The following is a 26,102-nucleotide window of genomic DNA, read 5'->3' on the forward strand; positions in this document are numbered from 1 at the left end:
GAGTGCCCAATGGACCAATCTCTACAAAATCCAATGAGCTCTGTTTTGCAAGGAGGAAAGATGCCAGAGTCATGGAAAGAGTCCAAAATACTTTAATACCAAAAGAAGGACAAGATTTAACTTTGATAAAAATTATAAACCAGTTTCATTATCGCATACTGTTAAGTTATTTACAACAATTTTAGCAGATAGATTGAGAATAGTTCTACAAGAATTTATTTATGAAGAACAATGTAGATTATTTACCTAGAAGACTGTATTGAATATGTTGGAATACTTGAAGAAACATATGAAAAAACAAGCACCTTTGATTTTTCTAGATGCAGAGAAAGTGTTTGACAATTTGAATTGGGGTTTTTTTGTTTGAGGTTTTAAAAATATGGAATTTGGAGAGAATTGTATAAAATTGGTGAAATTAATTTATAGTTTACTGTCGAAGCAAATCATTGTTAATGAAAATGTAACAAAACTATGAGAGATACAGAAAGAAACAAGACAAAGATGTCCACTCTCTCCCCTTTTGTTTATACTATCTCTTGAAGTATTGAATAGAGATATAAGACAAGCTGAGAGGATTGGGATATGAAAATTAAGAGCCTTTTAAAGTGACTAGGAAAATCCCTTATAGGGAGTTGAATTCTTAATGTCAAAACTGAAAGAATTTGGTGTATTATCAGGCTTTAGAGTTAATAAACAAAAAAGACGTTAACAAAAGATATGCATCTACAGAATCAAATGGAGTTTATGGATAAAACGGGATTTGAAGTTGAAAAATGGTGAAATATATTGGCATTGCATTGACAAATAGGAATTGTGTGTTATTTCAAAATAATTATGTCAAAACACAGAATGAAATAAAAAAGAACAAAGATAGGGTGAGATCAAATAATTAAAGGATTAAATGTCGATGGAGTGGAATATAAAATGGCAAGTAATGCAAATGATGTAATATTAACAATTGTCAATCCACAGCTATCAATCAGATATGTGATGAAACAAATAGAAATAAATAGATTCTTTTCGGGACATAAAATTATATTGAATTTTTTAACAAAAAAGGAACAAATGAACACTGCTAAAAATCACAGGGTTTGACAATCACACCAAGAAAATGTAAATATCTAGGAATTAATCTGAATGGACAAAATGATACTTTGTACAAAGACAATTATACAATAATGTGGAAGAAAATTCAAGAGGATTTACAAGATGGACCAAGTTAAAAATATCATGGCTAGGTAGGATTGCAACTGTTAAAATGAATGTTCTACCAAACTTGAATTGCTGTCTATTCAAATGCAGGCCAAAACTTTGAAAGAATGGCAAAGTTGGATAAATAGATATATCCAGAATAGCAGAAAACCAAGAATTAGGTGTATGGTGTTACAAAATGAAAAGAGAAGAGAAGCCTTGACCACACCTATCATCACGTTATACTACCTGGCAGCAGGACCAATTAGGATTTCAGATTGCAGTAAAAGTTCAGAACAAAAATTATAAAATTAGAAATAGCAGATATGAATGTAGGAATACACATTTGTGGCCAAATAAATTGAAGCAAAAGAAACAAATCTCATTTTCTTAAAAAGATATGTCAAAAAGATACACATGTAATAAGAGATCTGGGCAAAAACACTCAGAACTCTAAGCAATAATTCCATTAAAGTCTCAATTGAAGCTTATTAGAAATGGTAGAAATGTGAAATTGAACAATAACAACATAATTTATGAAGAAATTATCAGTACTCATAAGAAAATTAAATCATGGCAAGAGGTGAAAGAGGAAGGAAAGAAAATACAATGGTTAATATATTTCCAAATAGTTTCAATGTTAAGAAGAGAACTGAAAGGAACAGGAGAAGTATTAAGAAAAATGACAGAATTTGAAAAAGAAATTTCACAACAAAAGTATTTGTAGGAAAGCATATATGAGCTGCTACTTCAATACAACACTGAGGTGAAGCAAGTGAAAGAATGTATGGTGAAATACTTTCAGCAGTAGGAATCCTTATGGACGATGATGTATTACTCCAAAAGATATTAGGAAGATCGATAAAAACTTCAAAGGAACATGTTGGTAGTGTCAAAAAGATGGATCGTTTTATTATTTATGGTGAGCATGTAAGAAAGTTAAATACATGCAGAAAAGCAAAAAAAATTGAAATTGAAATTTTATATGCATTTATAGACTATTGTGGTGGAAGTTTTTCCAGTCAACCTATTAGGAATTTATTTCTATACCTAGTTACAGCAGCCAGAGTGATATTTGCAGAAAAATTGAAAGCCGGAAAAAGTCCTGATCAAGATGGTTGGGAAGAGAAGTTTAGAGAATATGCCACCATGGCAAAGTTAACTAATCTTGTAAATAGACGTCTAAAAAAATATTTTTTTTTAGAGAAATGGAAACTATAGATCACATATTATGGTGTTCTGTTTTAATGATGCTATAACCTAAGGTAGATTTTTTAAAAAGAGATTTTAAAAAATAACCAGGTGCCCTAAAATGTAATAGATTTATTGCTAAATATTAAATTTAAATCCAAGAGGTAGTATTACTGTTTTTACTCTTGTGTACTAATATATGACAGGTTAAAAGCAAGATGTTAAAAGCAGGAATAACATTATCATAAGTGAATGTGCAACAAAGGATATATCAAATTTTGGTTGACTGGGGAAGTAACCTTGGATTTAATACAAAATTCTGCAAGATGCAAAGGAAAGAGGAAGTTTAGGGTTACCTGATTGTATTTTGCTGCATATTGCCTGCTTTGATTGAAAGAATGGGTTTTGCTGACAAATAGAAGACTCTTGGAATTAGGACATGATAGGAGATTAAGATGGCACATCTATTTATGGTATGACAAAGTCAAACTCAGTTTGAATTTTAAAAATCATTATGTTAGACACATCATACTGAGAGTATTGAAAAATATAAACCTAGGTTGTGTTAGAAAATACTATTATGGCTCTTAGGCCCACTCCACAAGGACCAACAACACTGATGCGGGCCCAGAAAAAACACCAGCTGGGGCGAGAACTTCGGAGGCAGCAGCCATGCAAAGTTCTCCCCTCACCGGTGTTTTTGAAACAAGGCAGCACCATCCTTTCCCCCCCAACCAGTGTTTTTGAAACTTGCTAAACTAGTGAGCTTTTTTAAAAACACTGTTGTGCACCCAGTGCTGAGCGAAAGGCACTAGGTGGGAGGCGCTGCTTTTAGGCACATCTTTTTTTTGAACTTACCTTCTCTTCTTGCACAGCTCCACGGGGACTAAGGGATATGCCTCCTGCCCTCCAACCCCCAAGGCATTCCCATACCCATGGGGGCGTGTCTGTTGTCTGTTTCTTTTAAAATGGCCCAGGGAAAGCGTCATGAGTAGAATGTGTACCATCCACTCAGTGGGCAAATTGCTCTATCTGTGGTGCAAACCAGCTTCCCCAGCCTTCCTTAAGTAACACCCAGAGGTACATTGCAGCCAGTGAAGACACTTTATTGGAAGGCCTTAGAGGCAAAGATGCTCAGAGATCCATAATTTACCTCCACATAACCTCAGAGGAAATGGGGATAATTCTCCTGGGGCGGCTTCCAAATGGGGTGGAGGACCAAGAGGAGCAGCAAGTGGCATACAGTTGGTTCCTTCCAAAGGCAGGCTTGATCTGCAGCCAAGGCACAATGTGTCAATGGTTGGAACAACAGTTCTCCCTGTTGCATTTCTGCTTGTGGAATGACAAAATACAGACGAGTCCATCTGCAACGTGGGGCCAAGAGCCCTTTTGTTAGGGCTGACAGGTCCCTCTGAGATTGGCAATGTTGCAGCCTTGGAGTGAACCTGTGCTGCAACTTCCCCCCTCCAGCAAAGACTCATGCTAGCCAAAACATCCTCACCTGTCTGGTGAGGATCTTCAAAACAGAAGGTAATGATGGCATCAATTCTATGGAAGTCTGTTTCTGCAAGGGAAGGAGTTCAAGGACTGTGTGGTTATCCATTTCACTTTGCATGGTAAGGCTTCACTCAGAAGCAACTGCCTGAGCTTCCAGTTATGTGCACACCTGAGAGCTTGGACCTCCTCCCCGGCAGCTGCTCCAACCAGACTAAATACACCAGACACCTTAGGGTGATGGACAGCATTCGGCGGGGGGGGGGGGTGTAGTTGGGAGCTCTTGTTGCCCCGTTGGCTGCCAGACATGGGTGCAGGAGGCAGCATTGCCAAGGTGGCTCCCAACCACAGATAAAGGAAAGGAGTTGGGGGAACAGTCCCCTGCTCACCTGTCAGTGCAGTCCCCCTTTAGGTCCTGGCTGAGGAGATTGCGTACCAGTTTGGGTTCAGAAATGGGAAAGGTCAGCCATAGAGTATGGACTTTGCTCTACCTGTGTGGTGTTTGTATACAGTGCTTGCCCAGTAGTTCTAAGCGCTCTCTCTGTGCTTTTCTGCCACCAAGATACCTCAGCGCTAAGTCCACACAGGTGGGGGAGCCCTCCGTGTCCCATGCATTGCACCTTACCTCATGAGTAGTGGGGTGTCCTGGCTGAGGTTTTTGTAGAACTGGAGGATGTATGTTGGGGAGGGGGGTTGGTTGCCACAGGTAAGTGAGGTGATTAGTTGCATCCTTAGTCAGCATCCAGAACTGCTTGGGGCATCATGGGCATGGCTACAGCTGTAGGGAGGCACTTGTTTTTTGCTACTCTATGGCTGCCTGTTGGCTGTGCCTCCTTTTTTCTTGCTGTAGTTTTGCAGCCCAGTCAGAAGGCATTCTCAGACTGAAAGGCAATTGGGGGCGGACATAAGAACAAGCCTGCTGGATCAGACCAAAGTCCATCTAGTCCAGCACTCTGTTACTTGCAATAGCCCACCAGATGCCTTTGGGAGCTCACATGCAGGATGTGAACACAATGGCCTTCTGCTGCTGTTGCTCCTAAGCAACTGACAGGACAAATTCTGGCCTGCCCCAAGATCTGTCCACAGTTATGCTGGCACAAAGCCTTGTGCATGAGATGTGCCAGCACCCAAGAGCGATGCACCAGTGCCGGGGGCCTGCTGTAGTGTCAGTTGGCTTCCTAAGCCCATTCACATGCCCGTGCCCCAGGACTGCATTGTTAATCCCATGATATTCTGAATCATTTTGGGCATAGCAACCTGAAATAAGCTAAAAATAATAAACAGACCGCTTCTTGATTTCGTTGGATTTAGAAAGGTGTAGGTCTTCTTAGGATGGTTTTGACAGTCTACTGGGTCAGCAACTTTGCCAATAGTTGTCCATTATCATCTGTCATCTATGATCAGTTATTCAGAATCCATTTGTAATGTATTCTTTTTAAGCTCAGGATTCTAGATATATGCTGGAAAGTCTCCATGACATAATGAAAAGCAATTGAAGAATAATTTTGAGCTTATACAGATCACTTATTAAAAATATGTGATCTGAAATAATTTGTATCATTTCACAGTATAAAATGTTTCTCACTTTTTGATAAAAATGCCAAATTCCACCACTTGTGTGATTTATTTCTAAGCTTTCTTTGCACTGACAACTACCATATTTTGCACTGTTATTTTCTAACTCTGCAGTTAGGGAAATGTGGACATTTTCAGAATATTTTTAAGTAATATGGGTTCTTGTAACTCTTTAGTCCTTCATCTTGTACTGTTTAATATCAAATTTAGCATTAAATCTGGTTAACCTATCACCATTTATATTAAGTCAAAGCTGTTCTGAGAGTTAGCACACATGTGGACAGTTCTTTTGCCTCCATTGTGCTACTTTTAAAGAAAAATGTGGCAACGTGTTCAGCATTGGTGATTTCATTCTGTTCGTTATAAAACAAGAGAGCTAGCGTGCTGTGGTAGTTAAGGTGTCAGACTAGGACAGTGGTGGCGAACCTATGGCACTCCAGATGTTCATGGACTACAATTCCCATCAGCCCCTGGCCAAGCTGGCAAGGGCTGATGAGAATTGTAGTCCATGAACATCTGGAGTGCCATAGGTTTGCCACCACAGGACTAGGACCTGGGAAACCCAGGTTCAGATCCTCTCTCTCTCACACCATGGAAGCTTGCTGGTTGATCTTGGGCCAGTAGAACACTCTCAATGCTGACTCTAGCTGATATTTGGATGGGAGACCTCCAAGGAATACCAAGGTCATGACACGGAGGCAGTCAATGGCAAAACACCTCTAAAGTCTCTTGCCTTGAAAAACTTACAGGGTCCCATAAGTCAGCTGTGACTTGACAGCAAAAAATAACAATAATTGTGAAACAAGGTCAATAGCAGTTCCTTGTAAACAGGGTAGTTCTCCCTTACTCTGGCATTTTTGTTCTCCAAGAGGAGGAGAAACTTCATCTTTTGGAGTATACTTGTATTTATATACATGGCAGTGGTTAAGAGAACTAGCTGAATAAGAATTAGCTTTTAAAGTAAGTCCTCAGTTGACAAAAAGCAGAATGTGCATGGGCCTGAATGGATAGTGTCTAATTAGTATTCCAGGGAAAATCGCATTGAACTCTCCTTGCACAGTGAAAGAGCACAGTAGAAAAGCTCGGTCATAGATACAATCAATTTGGAAGCTATGTGAATATTTACATGATAGGATATTGTAGCATAGCAAAAACTTTTAAGTAACTGTGTTTATCAGAGACATATTGTGTATTATTGTTAAAGACTAAGATTAATGCTACAAAATAGGCTTGATTTTAAAATGACCAATAGCCTTCCTCCTTATCCTCTCATCAGTTGGAATCCAATTATTAAATGAGATATCAATAATTGATTCGAATACTTTAGTGTGACAGACACAGTAACGCTTTGGTTCGTTAAAAAAAGAATGCCCTTTTTCGCCTGTAAATATTGATTGAAATATTACTTAGCTGTGCTAATTTCTCTGGCTTTTCTTAGCATATATGGCTTAATGTCAAACATAGCTAACATGTACAACTTTTTTAAAAGTTTCAGTCATATAGATACTGGTAATATAGTCTGAGAATGATCAGATTCAGACAGCAGACTTTTGTTTTACTGTCATAAACAAATTTCTAGTGACTAATATTTCAATTTAATTTAATTTTTTAGTTTCAGATCGTTTAGGCTGTGATTCTCGAACACGGTTTCAAGTTCCTCCAAATACCAAACAGTGGATTGCCTTGTTGCAGCGAGGAAATTGTACCTTTAAAGAAAAAATACTGCGCGCAGCTTCACACAATGCTTCAGCTGTGGTAATTTACAACAATGTATCCAGTGAGGAGCCTGTAACTATGACTCATCAAGGTAAAAGCAAGGGTGCCAGATCTTTTTCTTTACCCTCACAGCTTATTTACTGCATGTGTGGTTTACTACAGCTGTTAATAGTGTTCAAATATATGACTTGTTTACAGATGGCATGCACAAATATTTAATATTTGCTTTCATTATCAGTCATTATGTTTGTCCCACAAGGTATTTCATTGTTTCATTTGTGTAATTCAAATCAAATTTGTGAATACAGTCATTGACCAGAGAATCACTATGTTAGCATTTGTATGCATACCTGGCAGTGCTTAAACTGTCAGTGTCTATCAGCCAGCTGACTATATATTGCCATAGCTGCTCCACAAGAGCCTGTGCATTCTCAGGGTCTCCTCCAAGGGGTAGCAGGTGAACGTGATGAGACTTTCATCTGTCATTGGTAAGGTTGAAATGAAAGAAGGGTAGACATTAATAGCAGAGGGCTACCACCCACTTAGCCCATTTACAGGTTTTATCATGTTAGTCATGATAAAACATCTTGCCGAAGGCATACAGAATGGGTCCCTGCTAACATGGTGCCTGTGGATGCCATGGGGCCCACCAACACCTTTCTGACTGACTATCAGAGATTTGATTGGCTGTTCAGATGTTTTTAAATGTTGATTTGGCAGCAGCTGCCCCCACAACACAAGGATCTGCACTGTATAACTGAAGTTCAACTGTGGCTATCATTTTGTCTCTGAGTCCACCTCTTGCAGCTGTCATTTTGTGACAGCCATTTTGTTGTTGCACCCACCATTCCATGTCAGAATTCATTCATGTATTCGTTTGTTTACTCAAAAAATTATTTAATTACTCAAAAAGGTTGGGGACCCCTGGCATATTGGTATCAGTAGAAATTATGTTTAAGACATCTTTTAGCAGAATGCCTATCTGATATTTGGAACTTGTATTCCAGTATTTAGTTTTCCTTTGTACACTGGTGTTCAGTTTTTATTTGGCAAAAAAGCTGTATAGCTGGAGTGCCTGTAGTGCCTATAGCTGGAGGTAGCAGTAGATGGTTTATATTCTCTTTAATCCAGTTTTTAGTTGTATTTTTTTCTTAATCAGGATTAGTTCAAATCCACAGTATACAAACAAGATCAAAGCTTTGTCTTTGAATAAATTGCCTGCAAATAGACTCCCAGTGAAGTAATCAAGGAAACAAGAATGAGTAATTTTAAAGCAAACTTGAGGTTTTCAGCCAGATTGGTTGGTTAAATGAGAACAGTATGGGACTTTCAACCTTCCTCACCTTTTAAAATTCCTGCTAATAAAATTAAAATAATATAAGACGAACTTAATGCCTTTTTATCATGCCTTTCAAGGTGGCATACATGATACTCCGTCCCTGACTTGAGAGTGACAAATCCAAAGTCATGCAGCAAGCTTCAGCACATGCTTGAACTTGGGTTTCTGACATGTTCTTTAGTATACCACCCTGGCTGTCTACTTGGACTGCATCATTTGCACTCTGAGTTAGGCCAATGTCCTACTAGGTAACATAAAATAGGAACTGTTATCTGAATTGTATTATAGAAAGTACAGTCTTCTGAATCTCTTTTGAATACAATTTCTGACTATCTGCATCTGTTCCTATTGCATTTGTATAATATGCAAGAAACTGTCCTTGAACCTTCATCTGTACTTAAACTGCCAATCAAACAGTATTTCTGTTGTCTATCAAACTGCCAGCTGCTATAGTTCTGTGTAATAGTTGCCCATCAGTTGTGCCCCTAGGCGTTGGTCATTTTACAAAAATTTCATTCTGTGAGAGGCTAAAACTCAGTGGTAGAAACTGCAGTTGACACATTCCAGGGATTTCTGCAGATGGGGGCTCATATCCCCTCATACATTCGCAGCATGTAGACAGCCCCTTGACGTGAAAACACATCAAAAATAAAAGATGGCTATTTCTATCACATCACTTTAGCTACCTTAATAGCTCCATTTGGAGGATTCTGCCATGAATCATGGGCTGAATTTCATGGGCTCCTACCTTTCCTTGATGAAATGACCTGCTCAGACATTCAGATCACCTCTCCCTTTCATCTGAGCCATCGTAAAGCAGCCATATATTTATTAATCCTTCTGTTCGTGGCCTTGATCTCTTATGTGAAATGTAAGCCTTAAAACGGAAGCCTTTCTCATGCTGGTGACCCGGTACCTCTCCTTCTGTGCAAGAGGACAGAGTCTCTTGAAAATCTACACACCTTTCCTTCCAAAGAACTACATGTGCCTTTCCTGACACAGAGTTCTAGGTTTGAATCCTGGATGTTGTTACCTAGCAGTGTGGACTGGGCACATCTGAGAGTACTGTAACAGAATTAATTAAAGGAATTGTTCATGGACCAATTACACCATTCACTAAACACTTGCCTGTCATATGGCACAAATTGTTTTGTCGGTCATTTGCCTTGTCTCCCACCCATGGTTGATTTCTTGTGCCTGTTCCAACAGACCTTATTATTCATTCCTCCAGTCCCCCCTGTATGTAGCTCAATTGCATCATTTATCATACTAACAGCAATCAAGGGGATTGAAAGCTAGGATTCTTCCTCCCAACTTTGCTAGAGAGTTGATAGGCTGCAGTCTCTGGAGAAATTTGTGCCCTGCTCCCCAAGTCTTACCCTGAAGACAGTTGAGGGAAAAGATGTCCTTATGCTGAGTCAAATTAACATAGAGGAAATGAAATGAAATGGTGATGACTTATTAAAAATTATTTTATTCAATATTTATATCCTGCACTTCAAACAAGCCCAGGGTATCTCACAACAATAAATGTTAGATTATCGTTACAGTAGAATGAACTATAAAACATCTACACACACACATACAATCACACCAGTAAATTATAAAAGAACAAGTAGCCTCCAACTTCCATTCAACCTCCAGCATCAAAATCATCAATAAGAAAGCCCTTTGAAAGAGCCATGTTTCCTAAAAGTCACATGACTGGTAATTGTGAAGAATAGCTTCAAGAAGGCTGTCATAGCCAGTGATGGGAAACAGAACATGTCTTCAGTCAAAACCATAAGAGGCAGAATATACATTTTCTAAATCAAGAAACAGATTGGAAACCAAATATAGCTGCTTTATCTATATTCACATTATACACTCAGATTAGCCCAGATGTATAAGCCGACAGGTAGCCAGTTCTCCTGGAGGCGACCTCGGGCATCCTGTATGGGTGATTTCCAACCCTTGCTCAGGGAGGCAGGACAGATTTGTTTTGTCACTTCCTGTAGAGGGTTGGCCATCCATCCTGGACCCAGATCATTTCCTGCCTACAGCAGGGAGAGCAGGACTTGGAGCGAGCTCCAAGCTACAAACCAGCAAAGCTATTCTTTTCTCTTTCATCGTTCCTTTGTCTGTCTACTTGTTGTTCTTCTACCGTAAGTCCTTCCCTGTGCGTTTGTCTCATTGTCTCCCTCTTCACAACTCCTTCACCAGCCTAGAAAAAGGGCGCCAAGAAAGGCCGCCATAAAATGGCCGCCTATAGATCTTTTTCCCCACCGCCAGAGACCTTCGGAAGGTCGGCGGCTGAGGGAACCAGGGCAGCCACCCGTATCGGGTCGCGGTGGCCTGACTCTCCCAGCGCCTCGTCGGAGGCATCGACAGCTCTGACCATCGCCTCAGCCAGAACAGTGCCAACAGCTAAAGCCGGGAAGGGCGCAAAGAAGGCGGGGAAGAAAGGGAAGGAGGCCAAGCGCCAGAAGCGCACAGAGCCTCCGACTGTGGAAAGCCCCCAACGGAGCACCAGCGCCCCGGTACGGGCCATGGAAGGTGAAGCTCCCAGGCCGCGCAAGACCCCCGGCCGCGAGAAGATAGGGCCGCAAGGGGCGGCTCCTCAATCGGCAACAGCGCAGAAGAACGGCCAGAGGGCACGCATTCAGCCGACGCTTCTACTGAAGCCGCAGAGGGCGCCATTTTACAAGCCTCGCAGCAACGCAGGCAAGAACTGGCCGTCAGGGGTGGGGGTAGCATCTCACCCAGTACTGTTAACCCTTCCTTGGGGGATGTTAATTCTTGGGCTAACTCTTCCCCTGCACAGCTCATGCAGATATTTAGAAAGACTATGAGGGAGGAGATTAAGCTACATGAAAAGGAAAAGCAGGCTAAGGATAAAGTGAGAGGTAGATCCCATCTCAGAGCAAGGCACAGGAGGAGACATAGATCCCCTTCCTCATCCAGTTCCAGTAGCCCACACCCTTCTAACTCCACGTATAGGGACCCCCTCAACATAGCTGAGGTGGAGGAGGATAGTGAGGGAGAAATTAGAGACACCGACCATTTCTCTGAAGTAGACAAAACCCCTGTTGAGACCAATGAACAGTGCAAATGGTTCTTTAAACAAGAGAACTTAGCCCTAATGATGGCCAAAACCATCTCAGCCCTTGAGTTGCAGGATTCTGCAGATGCAGAAGACCCCTCAGCACCATCCAGCTCTAAGAATCCAGTTAAAGGGAAGAAGGATATTTTTCCTCAAGATGATGATTCCCCTCCAGCCTTCCCACTCCCGGAATACTTTGAAAAAAGGATTAAGAGAGAGTGGCTGAACCTAGAGGCCAGCAGAAGTTGTCCAACATTCCTGAAAAAGCTATATGTATTACCAGACCACATACATACCATGATCCAGACACCACTTGTGGATGCTCCGATAGTTGCCCTCCAATCAGGGGGACTGGTTACCAAGGATGGGGAGGGTTCCCTTAAAGATGCTTCAGATAGAAGAGCAGATGTGTTCCTCAAGCGCATCCATGACCGCTTGGCTCTCACCATTAGAGCATTAGCCCCATCCTCCACCATGGCTAGGGCAGCAATTGTCTGGGCCAGATGGTTACTGGCCATCATCCCCCCCAGAACTCCAGGGAATTAGGGAGGGCATGGAAAGGATGCTAATGGCCGTTTCTTATTGGGCTGACTCCACCTTCGACGCATTGATGTTAGTATCACGCATCCTAGCTCTAGGGGTCGTAGTGCGCAGACAAGCCTGGCTGAGACAATGGTCAGCTGATTATCACTCCAAACAGGTAGTGGCCACCTACGACTACCATGGGTCCCGTCTCTTCGGCAAAGAACTTGACGCAGTCCTGGTCGAGTCCAAGGGAAATAAAAAGACTATGCCCAGATACGTTAGATCAGAGCAGGGTTCCTCTAACTTTAGATCTTACACTACATTCAGATCTCAGTGCACCCAGGGATGGTCGTCGCTGGCAAAACTCTACTCCCTTTCGCAAAAGGGGAAACTATTCCTCCAATAATTTCAACAATAACACAAACAACTATCCTTCCTTTCGTCCCTCCAACTACCGTCAAGCCAATAGAGGAGGGAAGTCCTTTCCCAAAGACCGCACCAACAGATCCTGACCGACACGGGATTCCGGTTGGCGGACGGCTCCAACATTTTCAGCATCGCTGGACAGGCGACCACGTCGACCGGTGGACCAAGGAGGTGGTCACCTCAGGCTACCTCATAGAATTTTTCCGAATCCCAAAACCCTGTTTTCATCTCTTTCCAACTGCATGCAACCCAGACAAAATTCACAGAACTCGGGAGGCCATCTCCCATCTACTCAAGAGCCGAGCTATAGAGTCAGTGCCTCCTTCGGAACGCTTCTGCGGCATCTACTCCCACTTCTTTACCGTGCCCAAACGCAACGGGGATTGGAGAGCCATCCTAAACCTAAAATATGTGAACAAGTTTATCCGGCTCCGCCGCTTCAGAATGGAAACCCTGAGATCCATAGTAGAGAACCTTCGCCCAGCAGATTATATGACATTGCTAGATCTGACAGAAGCATATCTACATGTGCCCATCAATCCAAGGCACCGACAATTCCTCAGATTCGGACTGAACAACGACCACTTCCAATACAAAGCCCTTCCGTTCGGGCTGGCCACAGCCCCAAGTGTCTTCTCGAAGATTCTATTGGCTCCCCTCACGTCCCTCAGGATCCAGGGTATTCATGTCCATTAGGACGACATCCTAATTCGATCCAGAACCAAAGAACAGGCTGTCCAGGACCTGCAGGTGGTCATGACGACACTGACCAATCACAGATTCCTGATCAATGTACAAAAGAGCTCCTTAACACCGACAACCCGAATGCAACACCTGGGTGCAGTGATAGACACCACCCACAACTCTCTATTCATTCCTCTCGACAAGATCAGGAAGATTCAAGCACTGGTGAATACCTTCCTCACAGCCAGAAGAGCTTCTATCCTGCAACTGGCTCGGTTGATGGGACTGTTCATATCAGTCATAGATATGCTGCAATGGGGGAGGTTCCACGTGAGAACTTTACAACGGTTTCTCAGGCCTTACCAAACTCAGACCATGCTGAAACGAGACTGTTCGGTGTTGATTGACGATCAACTCAAAAGCAGCCTAGCATGGTGGTCACAGTTCAAACATCTCTCCACAAGGAAAGTCTACCTAAAGGAGGACAGGCTGCAGGTATTCACAGACGCCAGCCTCAGGGGCTGGGGCGCTTCCTTCCAGAGGCACATAGCGCAGGGCCTTTGGACTCCAACCCAGGCACAGTTACCCATCAACCTTCTCGAGATGAGAGCAATTCGATTTGCTCTGCAGCACTTCAAGACATACATACAGGGTCAGCATGTCACTGTGAGAACAGACAATGTGGCAGCCAAGGCACATCTGAACAATCAGGGAGGATCAAGATCCCTCCGACTCCATCAGGAAGCAGTGCTCATCCTGACCTGGGCAGAATCCCACCTGAGTTCCCTCTTGGCAGACCACATCAGCGGAAGCCTCAACGTGGAAGCAGACTGGCTAAGTCGTCAGACGGTGCTGGAGGCGGAATGGAAACTTCATCCATCAATATTCCAAATGATAACACAATGGTTCGGGACTCCAACCACAGACCTCTTTGAATCGGACAAGAATCATCAAGTTCCAGTTTTCTTCACCAGATACTACCATCCAAGGGCCAGGGCAACGGAAGCTCTGGTCACACCATGGCCCCAGGAATTGCTATATGCCTTCCCGCCCATACCCATCTTACCCAAACTCCTGAGGAAGATATGGAAGGAGAGAGCGGAGGTCATCCTAGTGGCTCCCTGGTGGCCCAGACGGCCATGGTTCTCCTCCATACTACAACTGTCCAAAGCTCCACCCATGCATCTGCCAACTCCCAAACACATGTTATCACAGGGTCCAATACTACATCCAGAGCCTCAGTGGCTGTGCCTAACCGCCTGGCACTTGAACGCAGATCGTTAAAGGAAAAAGGTTACTCCAAAAACGTGATCGACACCATCATATCATCCCGCAAGGCCCCGACCAACCATATCTACGATTCACCCTGGAAGACCTTTGTGACCTGGTCACGCAAGAACGCAGTAGATCCAGTTAAACCTAAAATTCCACAGATTCTTCAATTCCTCCAGGAGGGATTTGAACGCAGTCTTAGAAGTGCAACCTTACGAAGACAAGTGGCAGCGATATCAACGTTATGGCCTCATGTGCGGGGACACCCCCATCCAGGCACCCGGATATTCTTAGGTTCCTAAAAGGGGTGAAGCAAAAGCAACCACCAGTAGTACATCGCTTCCCATCATGGAAATTAAACACCGTACTAACCGCCCTCACGAAACATCCCTTCGAACCAGTGCAATCAATTATACCTTTTCTGGGGCCCCCCAAATGTATTTAGAGAGTAAGCAGGTCTGGGGGGGTGGGGGTTGTCCTTGTATACTATTATATGTATTTTTACTGAGAATTCATAAAATTCATTTTTAAAGAAATAATCTTATCCACAGGAAAGGTTGTAGTGTTTGTTGATGGAAAGTTGTTTGGCAGGGCTCACCTGAGGCAGCTCAGGGATCTTGCCACTATTATGTGATCTTATGCATGATCACTTAGAAAAGAATACAGCCTGATCCTATGCAAAAACATGCATTGAAACATGCATAGAAAGATTTTTACTTGTTCTTTATTTTAAATATTGTATTTGTTCCCATTTTGTTTTTTACATCAAAATAAGATATGTGCAGTATGCATCAGAATTTGTTCATAGTTTTTTTTTTAAAACTATAGTCCGGCCCTCCAACAGTTTAAGGGACAGTGAACTGGCCCCCTGTTTAAAAAGTTTGAGGACCCCTGGTCTAGATCAAGGGAAGTAACCACTCTATTCTGCATTGGTCAGACCTCACCTGGAATACTATGTCCTGTTCTGGGCATCACAATTCCAGAAGGATACTGAAAAACTGGAATGGGTCCAGAGGAGAGCGGGCAAAATGGTAAAAGGTCTGGAATCCATGCCTTACAAGGAGAGACTTAGGGAGCTGGGTATGTTTAGTCTGGTGAAGAAAATGTTAAGGGGTGACATGATAACTATGTTTAAATATTTGAAGATATGTCATGTTGAAGGGGGAGCAAGCTTGTTTTCTGCTGTTCCAGAAACTAGGCCAAGGAGTAATGGATTAAAAGTACAGGAAAAGAGATTCCACCTGAACATTAGGAAGAACAGTGGAATATGCTTCCTTGAACTGTGGTGGAGTCTCCTTCTTTGGAGGTTTTTAAAGAGAGACTGGTTGGCCCTCTATCAGGAGTGCTTTGATTGTGTATTCCTACTTGGCAGAGGGTTGGTCTTGACGGCCCTTGTGGTCTCTTCCAACTCTGATTCTATGTAACGAGACACTGGTGCCTCTCTCCTTTATACATAGTAAACATTTTACTCTGTGCCTTCTATGTGGGTGACAATGCAAATAGCTATTGAGGAACGAAGAGATGTTAAACCACATCTGAATCAGTCAGGTTTTAAGCCCAAGAATCCCCTTCCATTAACCTGAATCATTATCTTTCGGTCTTTGGTTGTAATGGCATAGAGCAGTGGTGGAGAACCTTTGGCACTCCAGATGTTATGGACTGTAAATTGTAGTCCATAACATCTGGAGTGCCAAAGATTCGCCACCATGGGCATAGAGATTCCTGCTGAGTTTCTGTGTCCTGTTGATAGACAATTTGTAAGGGTTCAGAGAAGACAGGTATGAGCAACTGTAAGAACAGCTTATCAGTGTTGGAGTCTAGTGCAGTGGACTTGCTGTTTGTGAAAAGTTCCTCTTCACTTTAGATTTGGTTCACACATTCAGAAGAATAAGGTAACATCATCCAGTGATGGCAGAATATATTTTACCACATCAGATTGCAAGATGGATTGCATTTTTGAATGTTCCTTCATATAAACTTTTTGTGTGTGTAACTAGCAAACAAGCTCAGCAGAAACAGACACTTACTTTTCTCACTATTTGCCCCTGTCCCCGCCCAATTCTTTCTTTGCATTGGGAAACTAATGGTTTGTTTATGTGGTTGTGTAGCTAATCTTTTACTGATACAACTCTTGAAGGTACACCAGTGCAAAGGACTTCATTTGTATCCTTTAGACTTGTAATGTCAATACAGAATTGAGCTGTGAATCTTTTCTTACAGCTAGAGTAACAAAACACTAAACTTAAAGGAAAGGAGATATTACAAGTAATTTGATACAGCTGTACTCTCTTCCCTTTCACTGCCATTTTCTCACCTGACTCCACTCTTTTATCACTGAGCATGCAGATGTTCCTCCAGTTAAGTACCCTAGGAGCTATGTATGATTGGTAATGAAGATCTTCTGTTGTCTGACTACCTAGCTTGTGATGTTGCAGAAAGTCATGTTGTGTCTCTGTGAAATTGAAATCCTTGATGTTTGGATAATAAATATGCATGCACATGTATACTTTTGGCATTCTACTTCATTACTAATATTTCCTGAAACTTCTGGCTGCTAATTAAGTTACATACAGGATTTTATTATTGTTTACAAGTTTATATCCTTTCAGAGATTTTGTATATTACATGTAAACATTTTGGGCATACTGTAATTTCCCCTTTTTAAGGGAGTCATCTTTAATTAAGGTTTGTTTGCTTTTGTGGATACATACAGCAGTTTTTTTTAAATGTGTACCTATTTTAAATACTTTTTTTTCTTTTGCAGGAACTGGAGACATTGTTGCTGTCATGATAACAGAATCAAAGGTTAAAGAGATCCTGAATTACTTAGAAAAAAACATGTCTGTCCTAATTACAATAGCAGTTGGAAACCGCCATCAAGCAAAAAATGTTAATCGGAGCTCTCTTGTCTTTGTATCAATATCATTTATAGTTTTGATGATAATTTCTTCAGCATGGTTAATATTTTATTTCATCCAAAAGATCAGATATACAAGTGCTCGTGATCGAAATCAGGTAACTATTCTTTGATTTCTTCATCATGGAGCTATTTAACATTAAAATAATACATGTTATTATGAAATAGTATTTTGAGAGAAATTATATTAGAAAATGAAGAAGGCTGTATAAGTTTTGCTGCTTTCTGAATTTTTGCATGTCTTGATTTTGGGGGCCAAAAATAGTGCTTTTCATGGAGAACCTTTTAACAAACTAATAATGTTCACCTTATTTCAGGCCTCCTTTTCTCCTATCTACTGCTCTTGCCTGTAATATTTTGAACTGGTACCTATTCCCATGAATAGTTAAAACAATTCAGAGCCAGTCAAAATTGTCTATTTGCTTATTTTCCCAAGGGCAGCTTTAAGAAAGCAGTAGGGTGACTCTCAGTGGGCAAACACTTCATAATATACTTTGTAATACAGAAAATACAGAAGGGGTGTATGAGTTTAACACTGTTGAAAATGAATCTTTATTTTGGCTCAGCCCTACATACAATGAAGCAAAATTACGTAATTTTGATTTCATATTTGTTACTTGAGTTTATGTAGTTTTTTTCAGTTTGTGTGGCATTAGTCTCAGGCTCTGGAGACATCTGAAATGAGTGAAGTGACACCTTGAATCATATACCATGTCATAATGTTAAAAACAAAGGCAGTCTTCAGCTGTCTGGAAGTCTGTTCTATGAGACCAAATCCTATTAATCCTTCCAACATGTACTTTGCCATACATTTCGGACTCATTCAGGGCGGGTTCTGATACAGTGTAATTTCAACCTTCTCCATGATGGAATCCACACCTTTCCCTGCCTAGGGTATAACAACTTTTCTGCTGAGACTTACTGATAAGGATTCTGAATCTGAACAGTTCTCATCAGGTGTCTTAATAATACATATTTGAATGACCCCACCTGTATGAAGGGAAATGCCTGCATGTTAAGGGGGGAATGGAATTCTTTCATTTTGCGTATCAGAGTTTGCTGCATGGTGTGCAATTGGAATAACTTTTCTCAGAGATACAAGGGAAAGGGGCACAGTACAGTGGTGAACTACATGGTTAGCATATATAAAATCTTAGGGTTAATCTCTGATATCTACAGTTACAGTGGTCAGAGAGAACAAGTGATAGGAAAGATCTCTTATGATTCTGAGGAAGCATTGTCAGAGTAGATGGAGCATAAAGCAGGTTCAAATGCATTTAGTTAACAATTTCCATATTTTTGTCAGCTTCTAAGCTGAGGATATTGTTCTCACACCTGATAGAAGGGACTTCTGCATACAATGTATTATTTCTATGTATAGAGCTGCTAATGGATTATGAGGTAATTATAAATTAGACTCCTGGTTAGTGCTGTAGCTTTGGAGGTTCCATTTAAGTATCTAAACTTCAAATTACATTTGTTACATTCGTGTTCCCACATGTATTCACCATGACAGTATGTCCATACAATCATGGTGAATAATATGTCTAATATCACAGCAGTGTGTCAGCTTGCAAAATTTTGCAAAACTGTAGTAATTAATCAGTAGTTTTATTTTTAATCAGTAGTTTTTAATTTTTAATATGCCTTTAACTCAAGATTACATAATAAATTAAATAGAAATATAAATTAAAAGAAATATGTGAAATAATATTTGACTGAAATCTTTATAATCCACTTAATTACATCCCTTGAGCAACTCTTGGGGGGGAAAAGGTTGCCAAACTGTGTTTACTCAAGATATATCTTTCCCTTGGACAGAAGGGGCTGAGGCAGGGCAGTGGCAGCGACCACAGCAGCAGGAGGACACCCTCCATAGACTGCCTGGTCATCATTGTTCAGCTCCGAGGAGATGATGCCACAGCCCCACAACAAGCTGCCTTGTCAGCTGCTCTGCCCCTACCTCCACTGCACCCACCACAAGAGCTCTCCCCTGCCAAAGTGCCACAATCGTCACCTCACCAATTGCCTCCCATTGCTGGACCCTGGCAGCAGAGAGGAGGCAGGCGATACTCTACCCACTGCTGGGCCTGGAGGACAAGGGAGCATGGAGCTGTCCTGGAACAGCTTCTCAGCCCATCTCCTCAGAGCATCACTCAACTCAGATAGCCTGTGAGGAACTCAGCAGAGGCAGCAATGATGAGGATGGTGGCACTGGTGAGTGCAGCAGAGCATGATGTTCTGGTGAGATAGAGTCAAGGCCATTTCCTCATTTCGAGATGTGAGGGAAACCAAATGAAGGGAGCCAGCTGTTGCGGGGGAAGGGACAGGGCCTCTATTCCCCCTTCCCCCGCCCCAGTGCATTCATCTGCATAATGATGGATCTGCATGGGAGGTTGTGGTATTACCTCATTGCCCCATCTCTTTTCCATTTTAGCGTGTGATGTCACAAACATAGGCTTAGCCGAACCATGGTTATCAACCTCCAGGTGGGGCTTTATGCTTCCCAGAATTGCTTTCAGGATGGGAAACTCCTAGAGATTTGGGAGGGAGGATTCTGAGGAGGGGAGGGGCCTCAACAGAGCATACCTTCCCATTTTTTTCCAGGGGAGCTGTCAGGAGAAGAAGTGAGATCTCCAGGCCCTACCTTACAGGGTCTCTTGGATAGAGATCAGCTTCCCCTGTATCTTCTATGATGTCACATCCCTATGATGTCACATTCCACCTCCAGGTACAGTCCCCATATCTCCAGAAATTTCCCAATCTGATATAGGCAACCCATCCTCAACAACATTGGGTCTTCTGAACTGCTTTTACTTTTTGCTAGATTTGTACTGCCCTACATAAGCTCATTTATCATAAACTGCCTTGACTCCCACAAATCGTCTTGTGGGGAATTAGTTAAGGATAAGCTGTTGTGTTTAGAGTTTAATTTGTCCTTCTTTTCTGCTGATATACAAAATGTTAGAAAGAAGGCTTTGTAATCACTGAGGAGATTAGATCAGGAGGTTGTTAATTTAGATGCAAGGAGATATTCCCTTCCTTTTGGGGGGCTTTTTGTCTCATTTTTTCCTGTTTTGCCAAGTTGTTTTACTTTTCTAACTCTTGGTTTTTTGTCAACTTTTTTTCTTGGCTAGAGAAAAACTTGCAGAACTGTCAAGTCACTGTGAGAATATTAGCCATTCCCAGAGACTCTGCCCTTGAAGTTGATTTGTAATTGAAATATTACCTTATATTGTATTTAGCTGTTATTTGTATGTGTCTGTGAAAGCTAAATACGTGTTGCCTTTACTGAGCAGGTTCCGTTGCTGTTCATATTCTACTTTGTCTGTTTCATATTTTGAAATATTCATATTTTCATATTCTACTTTGTCTATTTCATACTTGGTCTATTTCATATTTGGTGCCCTTAGAACTAAAAATATTCTTGAAATTAAGTGTTAGTTTTTATTAGTTTCACCAAGGTGCTCTGAGGACTGTCAGCATTCTGATTTTGAAACAGGAACCATCTTTAATAGTTTTATCTGGGATAATAATTGGAAAATTCAAGATTATATAATATATTTTTGATACCAGCATCATCTTTCCTATGCTTATCCAACCTAAAGTTGATAATCTTAAAGTTTTCCAAAGGGCCAGTTCATTTTCTATTTCTGCAGTTGTTGCTTTAAAATTATTATCCAGCAAGTCGTCTATGTTTTTGCTTAGTTTAATTCCTTAAATATGTAATTTTAATTTTTTTCTATAATCTTGATTTTTCTGATTTTCATTACCCAGTTCTGATCTAAGTCCATATTAAAAAGCATTGCTTCAGTATTTTCTAGTCAATATTTTCTATGTTTAATTTATATAGAATTATATAGAGTCGGAAGGGACCGTACAAACAATCTAGTCCAACCCCCTGCTCAATGCAAAATCAACCTATATCTTCTCTGACAATTGTTTGATCACCTGCTGCTTGAAGACTACCAGAGAAGAGGAACTCGCTACCTCTCTAGGCAGCCAATTCCACTGCTTAACTACTGTCACTGTAAAAAAAACAACCCTAATGTTCAGCTGGTATCTTTCCACCCATAATTAAACCAGTGGCATATTTACCTGGGGACGAGGGGTACCCTCTACCCCGGGGCACCACTTACCTGGCCACATGGGGGGCGCAAAATCGGCCCCCCACATGACAAGGAAGAAGATGGCAAGGACTCATCGTCTTCCAGTGCCCTTGACCCCGCCCATGTCGTCATAAACATGGGCGAGGTCAAGGGCACCCCCCCTTGCTCCCAGGGAGCTGCAGCCAGCAGCCCCTTCTGCCCTCCACTCCAGGGAGGCAGAAAAGACTGCCATCTATCCTCCTCCAGCACTTGCTTTTATAGCACTGAGGCCAGGTGCAGGGCTTAGGGGAGACGTGGCCACACCCCTCGGGCAATGTGGGACTGTGGCCACACCCTCCTCAAGCCCCATCCCCAACCTCAGTGCTATAAATGCAAGTGCGGAGGCCGATAGACGGCAGTCTTTTCTGCCTCCCTGGAGGGAAGGGCAGAAGGGACTACTGGCTGCCGGCTCCCTGGGAGTTGGGAGCAAAGCCCCCCGGAGAGGCTGGGGGTGGGGCTTGGGGAGGCATGGCCACGCCACCTAAGCCCCGCCACCAATAGAGCAAAGGGGGGGGTAGCGGTGGGCACCATTTCCCCTTGGTACGCCTCTGATTTAAACCCATTATTGTGAGTCCTATCCTCTGACGCAAAAGGAACAGCTCTGCCCTCCCCTAATTAATAGCTTTTTCAATACTTAAAGAGAACAATCATGACCCTCCTCTTTTCCAGACTGAACATTCCCAAGTCCTCAGCCTTTCCTCATAGAACTTGGTCTCCAAACCCCTGGTCAACCTCATAACACTCTCCTCAGGTCTTTTTGAGGTGAGGCCTCCAGGACTGCACGCAGTATTCTCAAGTACTGTGTATGGCAGGATTATGACATCTTGTGATTTGTATGTTATGCCCCTGTTGATGCATCCCAAGATCATAGCCTTTTCTGCTTCTGCACCAAACTGAAGTCTCATATTCAGCTTACAGTCCATCCATACCCCCAGATCATTTTCACACACAGCGTTATTCTGAAGTTTATTCCCCCATCCATTAACGTAGCCATACTGTGTAAGGAGCAAGGGCATGACAATGTTTAGCCAGGTGTTGTAGTTCAAACATACCCATTTATCTAGCAGAGACATGGTAAGCTGTAACCACAGAACTGTACCACATTCTGGTTTAGTAGCTTAATTATTGCAAGGTTCCTGTTAGCGGTGTCAAAATTCAAGCTGGAGTTGCTTTTATGGTTATTTTTTAAAATAGATATGAAAAGTGTAGTTTTCTTTACTTATAAATGCCTACATTTTTGAAATGATGGTGCCTCATAGGCCACACTTTTGACCAAGTCCTTTAGATACTTTTGCCCCAGCTACTCCTGTTGTTCCTCTTAAGCTAGAATAGAACTGCAGGTATGATTTTAGCCAGTCATCTTCCACTCGCACATAATTGCTCCATCAGCACTCCAAAAGCTTATCATATCCAGTGTCAGCACTGGAGATCATGGGTGGGATTAATGCAGGGAAATATGATGAACAGATTTATTGCACAGATAGAGGAAATGAGGATCAGTGGAAGAATGAGAGGATTATAGAGTGGGAAAAGGTGAAGGAAAGAGGGTTGGAGTTGTACAAAAGTGAAGACAACGTTATTGAGCCAAGGTGGGGGGTAAGTACAAATGTAGAACTGTTGCCTGGATGGTTAACTATAAAAAGACCTAGCCAGGTTATGATGCTTTTTTTCTCCTCGTTCATGAGCCTCAAGATTTTGTCATAAGCAGTATTAATTTGGCTTCCATAAGTATATAGAATAGATTAACTTTCATAAAATATATGAATAGCGATTAATGCAGTTATTCATTTAATTCATTTGTACTCTGCCTTTATCCCCAATGGGGATTCAAAATGGCTTACATTGTTCTCTGTACCATTTTACCCTTACAATTACCCTGTAGGGTAGGATATGATAAGAAAATGTGACTGGCCTAAAGTTGCCCAGTGAGCTCCCATGGCTCTAGTGGGGATTGAAACCTGGGTCTTCAGGATGTTAGTCTGACAGTCTTAACCACTATACCTCACTGGCTTTCAGTTCTTATTTTGGTTACAGAAAGTTATATGAATAGACGTTGGGAAGGGCAGGATTAACATGGGAATGTATGTCTGTGGAATGAAGTGTCCTATTCATTTTTAGTGGTTATCTATAAAATAAAAATAAATTTGAAGAACTACTTTAGGGCTTGACCATGCTTTGTTTTTGTTTTAGTTTGTGAATAGTGGATTGATTGAATATGCAATAGCAAGTAAATTTAAATGTGTTCTGTTTCAAAAGAGGTCTACTATGCATCTTGGGGCGGACGGGCTACTTTTAGGAAATAAAATCCAAATTTCCCTTGGATGGATGGTTCTCAATAGTTCCTCTAAGTTCATAAAACTGAGCTACCTGGGAGAGCTCCTCCTGCCCAGCAGCCCCTTTCCTGCACTGCATCAGTATGTGGCTGCGCAGCCATGTACTCACATGGCTTACAGGGAACGTTGGTGTTTCTGTTCTTTGAATTCTGCCCAACAGTGGGTGCAACACTGGCATACAATTGTACACCACATGCTGTAGCTTGGTTTTACCAGTAGGAGCATGAGAATATTAAATCCAGATAATTTTTTTACTACCTACTACTACTTTTCCTAGTTTGGTAAGAGGACTTATTGATTGGATGTGAATACAGATGTGACAAGATGCAGATGACAATGGATTCATTCTCATATAAAAATATAGTGGAACCTCAGTTATCATTGCCATCAGTTTTCTGCGGTTGTATTTTTCCATCAGTTTTTTAAATTCAGTCTGTGATTTCTTTGGTATACTGTAAAAATACTTTCCTCAAAAGGGGTGGCAGTGTTTTTCCTCAGATTTTACAGTCCTCATCCCCTTTCTGTTATGCAGTGAGACACATCCTCCCTGTCAGACCACTGTACTCCGAAGCATATTCCTACTTGATGAGTCATTACTTTTGCAGGGTGGATGTGGAGAAGGGGAAGAGGAGAGTGTGTCCTTATAATATAATATAATATAATATAATATAATATAATATAATATAATATAATATAATATAATATAATATAATAATATAATATAATATAATATAATAGCTGCATATAATAGCTGGATATAGTTTGAGTGGTAAGATTTTCTGTGGTATGGACTTCTCTCTCTGGATACAGCAGTCTGAAAGGGCTACTGGGATTTCTGCATTCAGACCGATCAGTTAGTAAGAACCACAGGCAGACACAAACCAGGACTTGGACATTATTGTACATTCGTTTTTCTTAGCTATTGGTTTTTAAAGATAGTCAGGGGGTTTATTTGTATTTGAGATATCAGTTCTATTATACAAGTTCCTTTTTCAAAGAGTATCCAATGATAGTTTTGGACCTTATGCAGTACTTCCATTTATCTGCTTTTTATTAATTCAGATATCTTAAATTTTTATTTACTTACTTGCTTCCTCTACAGCAGTGATTACCAAACTTTTCAGGCTGCCACTCCCCTTGGCTCCCAGGCCACATCCCTAGTGCCTCCCCCCCACACGCACATGAACAAACACCTCCTTCTTTGTAATAGGTCTACTGCAAATTCAAAACAACCTCTAACACTAGTACTTTCTGCTCAAGCCCCTGAAGATGTTTTGCAAATGTTATCAAACGCCCCTCACCCCACCGGTTTTTCTGCACTTACCCCCTCAAAAACTTCCTGACCACCATTTTGTGCCTTTTTTTCTAAACTACTTCTTAGATTTGTAGCTATGAAGCTTCAAAGCCCCATGCTGCAGTGCTCTAAGGGTCATGTCTGCATAGCTATGTAGACATGACACCCCTCCCGACCAATTAAAAAAAAACCTATGGATATACAGTGTGAGACAGCTGGCGTGAACTCAGAAAACTGTGCCAAAGAGAGAGTCCAGGAACTGCAAAGAGGTGTGGGAAACATTTTGAAGAGATTGAACAGCAAGTGAAAATGTTTTCAAGACCTTTTCACAAAAAGAATAGCTAGAGAACAGCATTCAGAGAAAACATTTTCTGGCTCAAAATAAAATGGTCTGGGCTAAAAACCATGCAGAAATCCATGTAGAAAATTATTTATTTCCTACCTGGAAATGTTTTATTTGCGTTGTACGGAAAGGGCCACTATAAGCACGCATATGTATTTCACAAATAAAGCATAGCCTAGTAAAAGTGAACCAATTTATTGACCTTTATTGCAGTATGAAATGGTATGGTTGCATCTAACCCATTGCCTCTTCACAGTTTTAATGGGATGGATATACTTTTTGCAGGGATATCAGCTTCTTGACATCCGGCTGCAAGGCACTAAGATTTTAGATCCCTATATTCACTACAGAAGTGTAGCCTCCATGTTACCATGGCATAGATCAGTGTGTCCAGTTTGGCTGGATTAAGATAGGGAGTCATCCTCAGGTTAAGGGAGCCATTCTCAGAATAAAGCATTTTTTACAGCTAAATTATCTTGCTTCTCCAGCAGCAATACTGAGTCAGGTATATAACCCCTAGATGTCTAACTGAGTTCAGTGAGGGTCTGCTAATCTTCTGTTCTGGGGTCGTC

The 26,102-nt window shown here is 41.5% G+C and overlaps 1 protein-coding gene across 2 annotated transcripts in view; it reads left to right on the top strand.

The window, feature by feature from the left end:
* The window catches only part of RNF130 (ring finger protein 130), a 77,320-nt gene that overhangs the window by 17,885 nt on the left and 33,333 nt on the right, over positions 1–26,102 (top strand). For both annotated transcript variants that reach the window (XM_048488684.1, XM_048488682.1), the window contains exons 2-3: positions 7,064–7,258; positions 17,260–17,510. In XM_048488684.1, coding sequence (XP_048344641.1) covers positions 7,064–7,258; positions 17,260–17,510 — 446 coding nt within the window. The remainder of the gene's footprint in view (positions 1–7,063; positions 7,259–17,259; positions 17,511–26,102) is intronic.

The sequence above is a fragment of the Sphaerodactylus townsendi genome, linkage group LG03 (assembly GCF_021028975.2).
Source record: "Sphaerodactylus townsendi isolate TG3544 linkage group LG03, MPM_Stown_v2.3, whole genome shotgun sequence".
Lineage (NCBI taxonomy): Eukaryota > Metazoa > Chordata > Lepidosauria > Squamata > Sphaerodactylidae > Sphaerodactylus > Sphaerodactylus townsendi.